This window comes from Leptopilina heterotoma, unplaced genomic scaffold, assembly GCF_015476425.1.
Source record: "Leptopilina heterotoma isolate Lh14 unplaced genomic scaffold, ASM1547642v1 Lhet_206, whole genome shotgun sequence".
NCBI lineage: Eukaryota > Metazoa > Arthropoda > Insecta > Hymenoptera > Figitidae > Leptopilina > Leptopilina heterotoma.
This window is the reverse complement of record NW_025110922.1, coordinates 1,180,142-1,196,977: the sequence shown is the minus strand read 5'-3', so window position 1 is coordinate 1,196,977 and position 16,836 is coordinate 1,180,142. Positions and strand designations below refer to the sequence as shown.

Below are 16,836 nucleotides of genomic sequence, written 5' to 3'. Positions count from 1 at the left end.
TGTAACATTTATATTTCGCATGTAAATTCCCTAATGATATCAATAACGCATGAAAAATTTTCCGCACATTTTTTTTCATAATAATAAACAAGAGATTTATTTTCTAAAATTAAAAATCCCGGTGTGTGATATAATCAATTCTGAAAAATTCACTCAATCATTTTAATAATTTATGTTTAATTTATCTTTGTACAAAAAAGCTGGGATTTAAAAAAGTATTCAAATTAAAAACAAAGAAAAAAATTTCGAAATATTTCAAAAAATGGTTCAAGAATTATGGTTTTTTAAATTACGTATGCAATGCGCTGAATAAAGAGATTAGGCATTAAAGGATTCTGCCGCAGTAAAAATAGGGACCCTCTTCAGAAACATCAAAAGGGAACTTCCCCCCCTTTGAATTATATACACTTCCGACAAGAATCTAAATTTGAGTTCTCTTTTCAAGTGCACAATTATACCATTTAACTTCCTTTTTGTCCGCACGAAAATCACAATAGTAATTCTATTGGAATAAATTTAAAAAAGAAAACAACAATTGAAGCGAATTAATATCGTTTCTAAATTAGAAATTCATTACTAACTGGAACAATCCTGACGAAAGGCTAAATCTGACACTTGATCTTTCTCCTAGAACAATTTATCCTATCAAAAGGGTAATCGAGAATGTAAACTAATCTTCGTGATATACAATTAATAGCAACGGGAATTAATATCTGAATTTTGAATTATTTAAACTAGAAAAAACTTGAAAAATTAATTTCTAAACATTTGTATAATTCTTTGAAAAATAATTACTTGCTATAGATTATAATACAAAAAAAACATTTTAGTCGCGTTGAATCATCGAATTATTTTTATGCTTTCTTTGTTTCAAAGATAAAAAAAGCGATTAACAAACAATTTACGTAAAATAAATTTCGGTATAATATGCGGAACAAAAAGACAAATGAAAAACGAAGGACACTGTATAACCTGTAAAAATTGACTTTAATAAAAATAATTCAACAAGTTCATTAATTTCAGAATATCCGTAAAGTTCATTAGCATAGAAACAGTTATAATGGATTATGTTTCTCTATTTAAAAAAGAGAACTATAGGCGGTTAGTGACCTCAACACGGTAATAACAAACGAGTATGATACGACGCAGCTTCCGTCAAATTGACAAATTGACTTGATTTATAAGCGCACGGAGCTCAATACGACAATTACTCAAACCCATTCTCGTTTGCAAAGCAATGCACCTACCAAGCGTATGTTTCCAAGTGTGTTAATATAAATAAAAATGCATTTTGACAACAATCGCCGAAAAAAATTTGAATTCGTTTATTAATTACATTTCCCTTTCAAATACTTCAACACAATTAAGAAAATAACCATTCCCCACCATAAGTCAACTTTATCCCAAAACCACAATTTAATGACCCTGATGAACACTAAATCAGACACATAAAAAGGTACTTACCTTGGTTTCGATTTTTGATTCGTTTGCCGAAGATGCATCTCTACGCGTTCTAAATGACGTTCGGTCTGTGTCATCAATAACATTATTTCTCTCGATAATAAACGATTTTTTGTAACGTGTTTCATCTTTATCCTCAGTAATATGTAAAGTCTTTGATTTATCACCAAATCTTTCACCGCAATTACAATGTATTAAAAGAAATAGGTACAAAAGAAAGGAGAGGTAACAAAAGGCCGAAGTCACCCGGTCGGCCATCTTGCATAAACTGATCTCTTTCTTTCAAAACACACAAAATCACCCTTTTCGCGCAGCCACTTTGCGCATATCTTCGATACCGATTTATGATAAATTAAACTTGATAGGTTTTTTTTTTGTTTTTAAAGAGAAAGGAAAATTGATAAATTTATAAATTAATAACATATCACATCAACTGAAATATGCAATTCTTTTAAAGTGTTTAAAACTATTGAAAAACTTTCAAATAAAACAGACGTCTGACGTTTGTCTACCATCGCAAATGTTGAAGGTTATAGGAGTCACAACTCACAAAAAACTTAAAAACACCCTAAAAAAATCTTCAGTCATTTTTCTAGTCGAAATTTCAAACTAATTGTAAATTCGTAACAATATTACTTGAACAAAACAAACAAAAAAGAAAACAAAGAAAGAAAACAGTCGTCCACCTAACGGAAAGAAACATAACCTGCTATCTACTCATCAAGTAAGGTCGGTAAGGTAGATATTTCACTAAAGGGAATAATATCAATGGGATTCCCATAATTCTTGACTTTACTTATTATATTTTTTTTAAACATAAAAATTTGTTTTGATTAACAATTTTAATACTTTACGTCCGCAAATTTTCGCAGATTATATATTATAATTTTACATCCTTAGAGAAGGATTTTACTATATCGATAACTCTTATTTCTTTTTCTCATTAGGATCAAAACGACTTTAGTGAACAATGATTTTTCTTAATCTGAATGAAGTGATAAATAAAAAAATTTAATATAAAATGATTCATAACAATTCGTAACGAATGCAAAATAAATTTTCTAATCATTAAGTTCATTGACAGCGATATAAGTAGTTATAAATAAATATGCATTCTCTCGAAAATGATAACTGTAAGTACAATCATATCTTTTATGCGTTTTATCTAATTAATTCGATATAATAATTAATACCGACTGCACTAATAAAAAAAATTGTGAATTACTTAATTTTACATTAAAGTTCAAGAAAAGAACAAATCTGAATGGAAAATAATTACTTTCAATCGTCTAATAAGAAAAAATTAATTTTCTTTAATATTGTTTTAAAAAATGTAATAATAATTAACAAGTGACGTGCTCCAAAAGGTAAAAGTAAAAATTTTGAGGTTATGTTTATTTTTTCTAATGAAAATCATATAAATTACTGACATTTTATTCTTCATTTTTCAAATAACTAATATATGTTAATATAAAATAATTAATAAAAATTGATTTTAATTTTACAGAACTAAACTGAAATAAACTATTGATTAAGGTTAAAAGTAACATAATAACCTTAAAATAATTTGCTTTCCTTCGGAAGGTGTCACAAATAATAATAATAAAAATTAATAAATAACTGATAAATAATTAGTTAATAAATGTAAATAAATTTAAATGTAATTTAATTAATCATTAATTTAATTAATTTTTAATTTAAATGTAAATAAATTTCTTAAAATTGAACTGAAAAATACGCAAAGGATTAATTATGAAAAAGAAACCAATTACCAATGATATTTATAATAAGATATCTTGCAGACTGATCTTACTTCATAATTTCCACTACACAAATTAAATGTAATTAAAGACAATTTGGGTTATTTTTTTGCATTTCTTATCTACACTTTTTTTTCTGCTAATATTTATTGCTCTCATGAAACAAATATTATGATGGGAAAAAAACATAACATTTTCAGACCAAAAATTCATGCTTTTTTCCTAGACGAATTATACATATTATTGAGTTTGTAAGATCTTAATAATCTTACCTATTACAGAATACAATGCTAATTAATTTATGAATTTAGTTTTCAGTTAGTTGATTTTATGTCTGACATTGAGTGGAAGCGGAAAGTTTAACATTGCTGTGATTACGATGATTTTTCTTTAGGAGCAATTATATCATGATTAAAATCCACTTACCATTTTAATTTTTTTTTTTTTTTTTGAAAAACGATGAGATGAATTTTTTTTTACTTTTACAGACCTCGGATTTGACTTTTTGGAGTTTTTCCGACTGATTATCAAAAAATGCGACTTTTTCGATTTTTCTTGCAGAGATTGCGAGAAAATACCACTTTTTTTATACAAATTATTTCGATTTTTGTAGTGTGAATAATAATTGTAGTCAAATCTTTCAAAAATTATTTTCCGATAATTTTTTTAAGATAATTTATTGTATTTTTTTGTTTGCACAAAATTTCCAAATGTATAATTAAAAAGTTTAAATTATTAAAATTTTGAAAAATTCTATTGACAATAATGAATTTTTAAAATTCAATTATTTTCAATTCCATATTTAGAAAATTCAAATATTAAATATTAATTTAAAGTATAAAAATATTTATAATTAACAAAATTGTCTAATTTTCTAATAACTGAATTTAGAAATTAGTAAAATATTGGCGAATAACAAAATAAAATTTTCGTACATAACTGAATGAGAACACAAAATAAAAACAATTTTATCGACTTTTTCTGAATCTTCAATCGATTAAATCGATTGTTTTACGCCTTAAAGTCGATCCGAGACCTGCTTTCGTAATATTTTCCTATTTCATTTAGAATTTCTTTTTGCTTGCAATATTCTCAATATTTTTATTGCTATTCAAGGAAGGCAATTTTTGAAAAACGAAAAGAACCAATTTGTTTACTTTCATGAATTATATATTATTTATAATAATCATTCTCGTTTCAATATAACTTAATCCATGTATTATCTCATTATATATAAAAAGAAACATAGAGCAATAATATATCAATTTTATCTTGTAAGTTTAAGCGATGCGACTCAGATTTAAAAACATATAGTCAAATTAATAAATTTTCTCAAAAAAAAATAAAAATAAAAAAATCTAACACGAGATGTAAAAACATCTCAAATAGATTATGTGCATTAAAGCACTTTAGATATTTTTGTTTTAAACATTTTTTTTCCCCTAAAATCTCTTCTTTTTTTCTCTCTTTCTCGATTTGAGACGCAACAAGCTTCATTTTGATAAAAAGCACTTTACAAAAGCCAGAGTCGCATACACCTTAGGAGATAATAAGAGATGAAACTCTAAAGAAAGCGTGGGTAGCGTTAAAAGCTCTCCAGACGAAGATGGCAGGGCGCTTTTTGAGAAATTTTTAAGTTTTTTTTTTTATTTCTTAATTCCTAATGAAGGATTTGACTCTGATAAATATTAAAAAAGTAACAATTAGAAAATGAGTATAGCAAGTATGCTACATTCTGTGTCAAATTCTTATCAGATGGGTCATGCCACATAATAGTTCATTTTGACTCTTTTTTTTATTAATATTTTTATTTTATTTTTTTTTTTAATTATTATATTGTACCCATGCACTCATCTAACAAGAAATAGGACACTTTAGATATCTAAAGAATTAAATAATAACTGTACCGTTTTTTCGTATAATTATTATTATACTCGGAATTATATAGAAGAGAAATTCTTTTCGTCCATTACAGCTTTTAATATCTTCAATAAGATTAATCTCCTAAAGGAGCATTTCATCTTTAACATTCTTTAAAAGCTATCTCATAATACGTCATCCCAAGTTAGCGCATCTCTTAAATACATGGCAGTAATTAAAAACGCATTTTGGGATGCTTTACAATTATTTTTTTTTCTCGAAATAAAAAGACAATATTATATATAATATATTATATATATAAATTTCTGATGGAATACAAGAATTACGAAAATAGTTTTAAAAAATATACGTAACAGGATAAATGACACTGTCGTATATTGATATTCCGTCAACGATAAAAAGGTCTCTCCCATTCATTTTTTTAATACATTTAATACAATTTGTGCGTTGTTCCCAAAAACAAAAAAAGAAAAGACAATCTACAATTTTTTTTCCTTATACAAAATGACAAATAATACATTTGTCCCACTTAAACAAAGACTAAACAATTAAAAAAAATTAAACATTCTCCTTCAATTTAATTACTTTACACAACAATTGTATAAAAGTTTTTTTAAAAAATCGATAGTAAAATTACAAGTCCGATGCCGAACGTGAAAAATTTGAACAATTTTTATTTTTCTTTCTACTTCGTGGTATTTTTCCGTTACGTCAATTTGTCAGTATTTGTATTTTTCGGTTTTTTTTTCTATTAAATTAGAAATGAAAAAGATTCTAGCATTCCAAAAAAAAGAGAAATAATAAAGATTGATCAGGCTAACTTGGGATATTGCATGTTACACCTTCTCTATCTTAATATTTATTATAGTGTCTATAATTTAAGAAAAAAATTAAATTCATAAATACCGTACAAAATTCTTCTCTCTTTTTCTCTATTCAATCGCGCATCTATTTTCAACTCTTTTCTCTCTCAAACTCTAGCGTTTTTTTTTTGTTGGTTTTATTTGCACGGTTATATTGAATTTCAATTTTTTACTTTATGGCCAGAGTTTTTAAATTTTATTAACGTAGCTTTCACGAAGTAGAGCGACGAAATATTTCTCTGATCATGTTGCTGCGCTGGCGCTTATTGGCGGCTAACAATACTTCACTGCTCCAATTTAACTGAAAATATCACAGAAGAAAAAATTAATAATCGAGTTTTTATTCTTATTTGTAAATAAACTAAAAGTTTTCACTTTCGTTTCATCTATTGTAATTTATAAATATCAAAAACTTCGAGAAAAAAAATAAAAAAAAGATTTTTTACTTCAAACATTCTCTGTTGAAATTCAATGCTGAAAATTAATTATTTCGTACAAAAAAAACTACCAATAAAAAAAATTTGAAGTTTTATATTTTGTTTTCGATTTGCAGCAATTATATTCAACAGAGACAATTACGAGTGAACTATTTAAAACTAAATATGTTTTCTCTAAAACAAACCATATTTACGTTTCTGTATTTTAATTATTATACTCGGGGTTGTTGAAATTAAATCGGTGAGCAAATAAATAAGAACTGAAATTAAAAATTATAAATTAAAAAGAATATTTACTCCCAAAGATTAAACTGATTTTCTTTTTTATTTCTTTAAAAATTTATTCAACAAATTATATTTTCTAAGTTTTTAACGTTCGAATAACAAATTTAAAAAAGCAAAATTTCTACTAAACCTAAAGTGGTTTTCTTGCAAAAAATTTCGAAAAAAATATATAGTTTAAATTTTTTGTTTACAAAATCTTTTGTTGTAGATCGCTAAATTTTAGTGGAAATTATCGTAAATCTTAAAGATAATAAAATTATCTGCATTGTCTTCTAAGAAAAGTACCACACGTGTCTATTGAATAAAAATATTAAATGTATAAAGTGAAAAAAAAGATAAGAAAAAAGGAGACAAAAATAAGATTAAATTAGAAAATAAATAAAATTCTAAAAAATAAGATTAAATTAAAGAAATAAATATTTTGATACTAGAAACAAAATGTCGAGATAAATTATTCGCAAACTACTAGTTAAACTAGTAGAAGTGTTGCTACCTATTTTATTAAGGAAATATTCTATTCAAAATAACTCCAAAAAAAAAAAATTACAAAATTATCTCCATTTTGTGAGGAGGCCTAAAACTTAAAATCTAACTTTTTCATCCTACAATTCAATTTTCATGAAACTAACGTACAATTTATTCAGATAATATGGACAAAAATTCCATGGCAGAAAATAATCAGAACTGAATTTTAAATCTATAAACCAAATCTAATTCAAACAAAAATTACGTGGATGAAATTCACAAGCTTATTGTCAACGACTGAAAGAAGAAAGCAATTTTTTATAAATTTTTTTCTTCAATCAACGTTCAACTTCGCTTTTTTATCTTCTGGTTTAATTTACTTTTTTCAACTAAAAGTTGAAATTTACTAAATTAAGTAAAAAAAAAAAATAATTTTTTCTAAATTCGATTTTAATATATTCATTTATAGTTTCCTATAAAAATAAATAAAAAAAACTTTTACATTCATTTCGAAAGATTGTTTGAATTATCATTGGATTATTGGATTATTGAATCCAGTTCTGATTGCAATAGCAGTAAGACAAAATTTTTTCCGTCTAGTTATAATAGCGAAAGCATGTCAAGGAATGAAGTGACGAGAAAAATAATATAAATCAATGGCAGAATAGCTAACAATGATACAACAGAAATTCTCGACATCAACATATAATACCGATAATATAATAAAAATGCATCTATGATATTTAATGAAAAAGAAAAATTCGAAACAAGCATCTAAAATTTACCTCTCGAATTAGGCTTGCACAGCTTCACAAAACTTTAATCAAAATACGTTCGTTTGAAAAATTTCTAAAAATTGAATCTGTAAATAATTCTTTACAGCGCAAAAAAGAGTAACGAACATATCCGAGTCTTTGATTTGAACAAATTTGCACTATTCTCATTTTATTCACTTTTTCATTTTATTTTCGTCTATTTTATTTTCTTCTATTTTTCCTGTTTTATTTTTTCCATTCTATTTATTTCTAGTTTATTTTTTCTTTTTTCTATTTTATTTTTTATTTTTTCCTCTTTTATTTATTTTTTTTTTTCTATTTCTTTTCTATTTTATTTTTCTATTTCATTTGTAGAACATAAGATTTACCCGGATGTGAAAAGATAAACAAATAAAATTAATAAATGATCCGAAAAAATCTCAAAAGTCTACAAAAATTTGTGGCAATCATTCAAATTAATTTTCTACAAATTGGTGAAGTTCACAACGTTTATAAACAATTTAGAAGAAAAAGTATTTTTCTATTTGAATTTTTGTAATTAAAAATTTTGTTTTCGTCAGGAAAAATATTTTTGTTTCTTTCAATCGTTGATCATAAACGTTGTGAACTTTTTTGGCGTTTTTCTACGTTTTTTCAAAACTATAAAAATAAATAATTATTCAAAAAGAATCTATTCGCAAAAGGTAAACATTTTTTTAGAAGAGAAACCAATTCTAAAATAAAATATTAATTAAATTACTTAATTTAATTATTATAATAATTTACTTATTAACCCCTTCGCAGTCCAGTTGAAAATCGCTTGTGGTCCAAAAACGGTCCGAAAAAAAAGTTTACAAAAAAATATGAACTCATCATATATAAGGTTTTTGGGGTCGTTGAATTCGAATTTGAGGTGAGTTTTTGAAAATTCAAAATGGCAGATCCAATATGGCGACCAAATATGGTGGATAATTTTAAAATTAAAGTGTTTTAAGGGAAATTCATTTCTCGGGGGTTTTCGAGGTCGCTGAATCCAAATATGAAGTCAGATTTAAAAAATTCAAAATGGCGGACCCAAAATGTCGACTTCAAAAAAATTTTTTTTTTATTATTTGCTTAAAACTCGTTACTCGGGGGTTTTCGGGGTCTCTGATTACAAATATGATGTCAGATTTTCAAAATTCAAAATGGCGGATCTAATATGGCGGATGATTTCAAGATTGATGCGAAAAAAATATGAAGTTACCTCAAAAACCCCTGAGTAAACATTTTAGACAAATTTGTCAACATTCAAAAAATTTGATCGACATATTGAATCCACAATTTAGCATTTAGAAAAACGAACATCAAATTCGAATTCAGCGACCCCAAAAAACCCCGGGAACCGAATTTCGATCGAAACGCATAAATTTTGAAACTATCCGCCATATTGGATCCGACATTTTGAATTTTGTAAAACGAACATCAAATTCAAATTCAGCGACCCCAAAAACCCCCGAGAAACGAATTTTAATCGAATTGCATCAATCTTGAAATTATCCGCCACATTGGATCCGCCATTTTGAATTTTGAAAATCTGACATCATATTTGTAATCAGAGACCCCGAAAACCCCCAAGTAACGTGATTAAAGCGAATTTGAAATTTTTTTATTTTTTGAAGTCGACATTTTGGGTCCGCCATTTTGAATTTTTTAAATCTGACTTCAGATTCGGATTCAGCGACCCCAAAAATAGTAGTATGTACTTCGCTACTAAAATCAAATCATGTTTAGTATTTTTTTTTGAGATGGCCATATATGGCCACAGACGCAAAGGTGGCACGACTTTTCGTGGCCATATATGGCCCATGGACTGTTAAGGGGTTAATTAAAATTAATCAAGTATTAGAAATAAATCTGTCGCTTATTCGATACTTCAGAAATTATTAGAGAAAAAATTAGATAAAATAACTTTTCAAAAATAATTTCATTTTCATTGTCAGATAATTACTTTTTTTAACCCATATACAATATATCAATATATATATATAATCTATGGATCAGAAAATATTAGATATTTTCAAACATTGAAAATTATTATTTCAAAGTTCAATATTTATTTAACTTTCGTCTTTAAAGCATTAATTAAATTAATTAACTTTAATTTATTTTCGTATTTGTTGAAACTATCAGTCGGCAAAATTTTAATAATTGATAATATTAATTTATTTATTTTACTTGTTTAATTTGTTTAATTTGTTAAAATGAAGAATAGTGCAAATTGAACAAAAAGCTGTGAATGCCTATCGCGTCTCATTATCAGAGACAATAATCATGTCATTCCGCATTCACAATTGGAAGAACATTCCTTTCGTTTCCCAATAAAAAAGAGCTAATCATAAGGAAAAAAACTAATGAAAAACTAGGAGAAAAATAAGTGGTATATATAATTATGATTATCACTTAATCGTGCAGTATTACAACGGCAACAACTTAGGATATTGTGCGACTCACCGCATCTAAATGTTGTTCCAATTGTGTACAGTTTCTTACGATCATTGGTATCGCATTCTACTTTTTGGCTTTTCTAAAAATATGATAAATGCAAATATGATCGAATGTGTTTGTGATGTATCTTGCAAGCTCTAGTTTATCGTTTTTTCTTTCTATACTGTAGTATATTTAATGAAATGAAAACTAATTCACAGAATCCAGAGTTGTACATAAATAGAAATATATATATATATATAAATAGTTTATCAATCAGTCTCTTTACATTATTCTTCGCTCATTTGCTTAATAAGCCGAATACTATTTTTTAAAAAGAAAAAAAAATGTTTTGTTCTTCAATGAAAATGCAACTACAGATGATTTATTGTTCTACCACTAAACGATAAATTGATGAAAATGGAATGAGAACATGATTCGCATGACATTTGCTTTTCTCATCATGCGATTACTCTAATTTGAATTGTAGAAAGAGTAGAAAATTAAGAAAAAAAAACTTGCAAAAATTATTTTAAAAAAATAAAAACAAATAGTTAGACCTGTTTTTCTTCAAATCGTAAAATTTTTAAATTGATTCATTGGGTTTTTTTTTTTACTAAATATTTCCCCCCAAAAAGACAAGTTTTCTCAGAAACAATTTTCGTAACAATAATCGATAATTTCCTCTTTCGCTATTTATATAATTTTAAATATTCTCTCTTTCATGCAAACTTCAATGTCTAATAACTAATTTAATCTAGAGGAGCCGTATAAAGCTACTGCCAATAAAAATGGAAATATTTTACCTTTTCGATTATTCTCGAATATTTAGTCAACGATTATTAGTTTGCAAATTTACTGAATATAATAAAATTATAAATTATAAATATTAAATATTAAATATCAAATATCAAATAACAAAATTGTACAATAAAAAAACTTTGAACCTCAGTTAAAAATTCATTACTACTAATTTTCATTTCTAAAGAGTAAATTCTTTAAATTATTATAGTAAATTATTTATTGCTGTTTAGCTCGCTTTCCAACTCACTTTTAAGTGAATTAATAAATTATTCCGATTGATATTGAAAAAAATATAATCACGTAATTGTCAAAAAGAAAAAAATCCACATTCGACACTGAGAAAATTCGTCATAAATAAATAATAGAAAAAAATTCGATAAAATCATTTTTAGTTCAGATAGAAGAATTTCTAAAAATTCCTTGTTTCTTTTCTTGCTTAAAATATCCTCTTTTTATAAAAAATCGATTAAATGAGAATATCTCCATTAAAGTAATAAGGAAAGAAAATATAATTCTCCTCCTCTTTTTTTATAAAAAAAATCGATTAAATTCTAGAATATTTCCATTAATATCATAAGGAAATAAAATATAATTACTTTTTCTTGAGAGTGAAGAAGCTACGCCGCTTTGTTTCGGCTTGCGTTGGTGCGGGCAGTGTGTGTGCTCTAGATGTACTTGCACCTGAAGTACCCTGTGAGGCTTGATTTAATGCCGAAACCCACTCTTGCATTTCCGTGTCATCTTTGGCCTGGAACAGGAAGTCGGCGCCATTCTGCGTCCTGCAAAGCAAATGAGGAATAAATTTTAAATTGAAAAAAAACGGTACTTTCTAAATCTGAATTAGTGAAATTTAACTAACTGACTACTCTCACGATTTCAATCAGTAAAATTTTAGTGAAAATATTGAAAATGAATTTTTTAATTCTTTCATCAGCGAAAATTGATATTTCAATATTTATTTAAATATTTCAATAATTTTTAACTGATTTTCAGATAAATTTCACTGACTCAAATTGTGAGAATAACTGATTCAATTTTTAATTCAAATATTATAAAATAATTATTATAGATTAACTTTTATTAATTTTTTATAATATTATAATTATATTTAAATTATAATTTTAATTTAATGTAATTTTAACTGATTTAATTTTTGAAGAGTATTTTACCAAATTAATTAAAATTACAGCGATCACAGTAGCTTTTTTCTTTGAAAATGGTTCAAAAGTGAATCATTATTTTCAAAATTCAAATTTTATCATAATAATAATGCGCCACATTTGAAACAAAAACCCAAAAAAATTTTTATTCATGTAAACGTTCAGAATTGATTGACAAAAATTTTAATTTTGAAATTTATATTGTTTAAGATTTGAATAAATTGAAACTTAAATCAACTGAATTTGAATATATTAATATTTTAATTGATTATAATTAATAAGCTTAATAAAAATATAAGATAAATTCTATGTAATTCAAATATTAAACATTTTGAAGAATTAAATTCAGAATCAAAAGCGATTTTAATAGAAGAATGTTTTAACAAATTAAAATCTACATTTATTAAAAAATAAATCAATTAAAAACTTTTTGAAATCAATTTTTTGATTAAAAATATTTTAAAAATTTACAAAATAGATGAAATAAGTGACAAAATTTAAAACAGGCGAAAAAGTAAAAGTCTGTAATCCCTGAAATTTTAATATTAAAATTAAAATTAAATTTAGAATAAAACCAAAATTAAAATTCAATTTTAGAATAAAACTAAAACTAAAATGAAGTTTAGAAGAAAATTAAAGATTTTAATGAAATTTAGAATAAAACCAAAATTAAAAATTCAATTTTAGAATAAACCTTAAACTAAAATGAAGTTTAGAATAAAACCAAAATTAAAATTCAATTTTAGAATAAAACTAAAACGAAGTTTAGAATAAAATTAAAAATTTTAATTAAATTTAGAATAAAACCAAAATTAAAATTCAATTTTAGAATAAAACTAAAACTAAAATGAAGTTTAGAATAAAATTAAAAATTTTAGTTAAATTTCGAATAGTGATCCACAAATTTTTAAATTGCAATAAAGTTTAATAATAAAAAATTAATTTTAAGAAGAAATAAGTAAATTTCATTTATTTCAATGTTCAGAACTTTAGAATCATTTAAAATAAAATTAAAATTCTAACAATGATCCACAAGATTTTAACTTATTAAAAATATGTTTATAAATTACTAATTGCAATAAATATTCAAAATTTTAATCTTAATTCTACATTTAAAAACTTCAAAAATTATTTTTTTAGTGACACAGAATTGTGGTAATAAAAATTTAATTTAAAGAAGAAATAACTGAATTTCATTCATTTGAACCATTATAATTTAAGAATCATTTAGAATAAAATTAAAAACTAAAACGAAATTTAGAATAAAATTTAAATTATTAATTTATTAATAATTAATTATTATTAATTTAGAATTAAATTAAAATTGAATAAAATTAATAATTAACATTAAATTTACAATAAAATAACAAATTTTAAATTTTCAAAAATGATCCACAAGTTCTTAACTTATTATTACAAATATTTTCATAAATTACTGATTGCAATAAATATTAAAAATTTAAATTCTACATTTAGAAAATTTTAAAATTAATTGTTTTATAGTAACGTAAAATTATTGTAATAAAAAATTAATTTGAAGAAAAAAATAAATTTAATTCATTGAAACGTTCAAAACTTTAGAATCATTTAAGAATAAAATTAAAAATTTTACTTAAATTTAGAAAATGATGAAAAATTTGTGAGTTTTAAATGTTCAAGTAAACGAAATATTCATTTATTTCTTATTACAAATATTTTCATAAATTACTGATTGAACTAAAAATTAAAAATTGAAATTTGACATCTTGAAACCTCAAAAATTAATTTTTTTTACAGTTACGCAGAATTTAGAATAAAATCAAAACTAAAAATTGAATTTACTAAATTCAATTTTTATTTTTATTATAATTTTCAATTTTCAATTTAATGAAATTTCCCCCTCTCCATAAATAAACAACTCTCGAAACTTACTTTACTCGGAAGACATGCTTCTTTTTAGTGTAATCGCTAGCTACACTAATACTAGCTCCTCGTAGATCTAACGAAGCTTCTCCTTTATAGGGTTGATCAGGAGCGGATTTATACGATTTCTGATCTTTGTAAGCAACCAAATTTTGTCCTCGTATAACCGTGTAAACTTTGTCCCAGGATCGATTAGATGCCTTCTTTGTGGTGCTTTCCCACTCATGCTTTCTCACCAGCACGCCCTCGAATTCATCGCCAGTCGGACTTCTTTGTTCTGCGAAAAAAATCCCTCTTTTAATAAAAAACGAATATTTCAAATGACAGGGAATTTAAATTATAGAAAAATTTAAAAATGTGCAAAATGGTGATTATTTTCTTATTTTCAGCTTAATGCAAGTGCAATCGTGAGAGTAAAATAATTTTTCCTATCTTGCTGATAATAAAATTAATAATAATAATAATAATACCTGGGATGAAAATAAATATTAGTGTTAGTACAATACAATATTAATCAACATCAACTATTATGTTAGCATAATTTTTAATTCGGGTTTTTGCGATTCGAGTAAATTTGAATCCATAAAGAAGCCTTAATTAAAGTCTAGTATAATTTCAATCCTACTGATTGAATTCAATCTCTTATCTTGTAAATAAAATAACTAAATAAATAACTAAATTAGTAAATAAATTACTAAATAAATAAATAACTAAATCAATAAATATCTAAATTAGTAAATAAATAACTAAATCAATAAATCAATAAATAAATAACTAAATAAATATCAAAACAAAATTTGAAACAAAAATACTGATTTAAAATTCTCGTTGAAGATCTAAAGTTCACCAAATTCTGAAAATGTTAGTAAAAACAAACGATTATTCGAAAATGGTCCTCGTGACAAATGATCCTTGCAACAAAAAAAAACTCTAGTGATAAATCTGTAATGTGATTTTTTTTAATAAAATAAACTGCGACTCGTTCATTCGAAGGTCCCCGGGCGAAATACGGTTCCTCCTCTGAAAATCTTTAAAAATGAATTGGAAAATATGAATTTAGTGAAAGCCGGGAATGATAAACGCTTACCGGAGAAACCGTGCTCGTCATCGCTCACACCACTGCGATCTAAGCTTGGTGACTTAGCTGTTTTTTTCCAACGGAAGCTGCGGAATGGCGATTTACTGCGACTTCGCTCCTTACGTCTCAACGTACTAGACTCTGATCCAATTCCAATTTTGGGAGCTTTATGAGATGACAACACATATTTAAATGATTTACTAAAGCATTACTACTTACTCTTATTTATCTCTAGATCATGAATTTTGGGACTTTTTTTTAAAACTTCTTTAATGCAAATGATTATTATTACTTTTTTTTTTATTAATATTGACTCATTCTGGTACAAACTTTCAAAAAAAATTATATATATTCATGCCAACATGCTCATGCAAATTGATAGTTATTAATTTTATTTCTACAATCTACAGACTACTCTACAACTAGTGTTTAACTATTTTTCAAAATGGTCCAAAATGGATTTTTTAATTAATTACTAAAAGCTATATTAGGTTTTTTAATTATTTCTACTCACAGCTATAAAATTACGATTAGTTAATTGATTCATTAATTAATTTCATCTTCATTAACTAATTTTTAATTTAACTAATTTAACTGTAGTTTAAATTTAACTTTAATTTAACTTTTAACTAATTTTAGTTTTCTTTATTTTAATTTTTGTATCTATATTTCAAATTTCATCTTCAGTTTTTGAATATTTTCAGATTCATAATTTAAAAAAGACACTCATTGAATTGAATTGTTTTCAATACAATTTTAATAAAATTCTTCGAAACAATTTAATTATTTTTTTAAATAGTAAAATTCTTCGCAAGAGTAAAAACATTTTTTTATATATAAATGGTAAAATTCTTTTCAGAAATTCAATTATTCTCAAAACTTTTGATAACATTTTCTACAAGAATTCAATTATTTTCATAAATAATTAATTTCTTTGTATGAATTTAATTATTTTCAGTAAAATGTTTATAAAATTACTCCAAAGAATTCAATTATTCTCAAAAACTTTAATAAAATTCTAAAAAAAATAAGAATTTAATTATTTTCTAAATTTTTTTTTTAAATTTAGTTTTATTCAAATTTTTTAAAAATAATTGAATTCGTAGAGAGAATTTTATTATTTACAAAAATAATTGAATTATTTCAAAGATTTTTACTTGAATTTTTGACAATAATTGAATTTCTAAGAAAAATTTTGTTTTTTTACGAAAATAATTGAATTCTTTCGATAAATTTAATTAAAATTTTTCAAATTATTTGAATTGCTTGGAAAAAAAATTGTAATAAAATTCTGAAAAAATGGAGAATTTAATTATTTTCTAAAAATTTCCAAAAATATTTTTTTTTTTGAAATTTTTGTGTAAATAGTTGAATTTACAGAAAGAATTTTATTATTTACAAAAATATTTGAATTGTTTCGAAGATTTTAATTAAAATTTTCCACAATAATTGAATTCCTGAGAAGAATTTGGTTTTCTACAAAAATAATTTAATTCTTTCGATAAATTTTATTATAATT

The 16,836-nt window shown here is 24.4% G+C and overlaps 2 protein-coding genes across 10 annotated transcripts in view; both read right to left on the bottom strand.

The window, feature by feature from the left end:
* Positions 1–2,089, bottom strand: part of LOC122501270 (sortilin-related receptor-like) — a 34,030-nt gene extending 31,941 nt beyond the window's left edge. Inside the window, exon 1 of one of the 3 annotated variants that reach the window (XM_043610606.1) lies at positions 1,465–2,089. In XM_043610606.1, the coding sequence (XP_043466541.1) occupies positions 1,465–1,719 (255 nt within the window). In that variant the 5' untranslated portion in view covers positions 1,720–2,089. The remainder of the gene's footprint in view (positions 1–1,464) is intronic. The other 2 variants (XM_043610605.1, XM_043610608.1) reach the window with 2 other exon arrangements.
* A 2,280-nt stretch (positions 2,090–4,369) lies between these two features.
* Positions 4,370–16,836, bottom strand: part of LOC122501283 (spectrin beta chain) — a 49,413-nt gene continuing 36,946 nt past the window's right edge. For 4 of the 7 annotated variants that reach the window (XM_043610628.1, XM_043610630.1, XM_043610629.1 and 1 more), the window contains 3 exons: positions 14,249–14,516; positions 11,774–11,956; positions 4,370–6,266 (listed from right to left, as the gene is read on the bottom strand). In XM_043610628.1, coding sequence (XP_043466563.1) covers positions 6,263–6,266; positions 11,774–11,956; positions 14,249–14,516 — 455 coding nt within the window. In that variant the 3' untranslated portion in view covers positions 4,370–6,262. Of the gene's footprint in view, positions 6,267–11,773; positions 11,957–14,248; positions 14,517–15,326; positions 15,483–16,836 lie in introns of all 7 variants that reach the window. The other 3 variants (XM_043610625.1, XM_043610626.1, XM_043610627.1) reach the window with 1 other exon arrangement.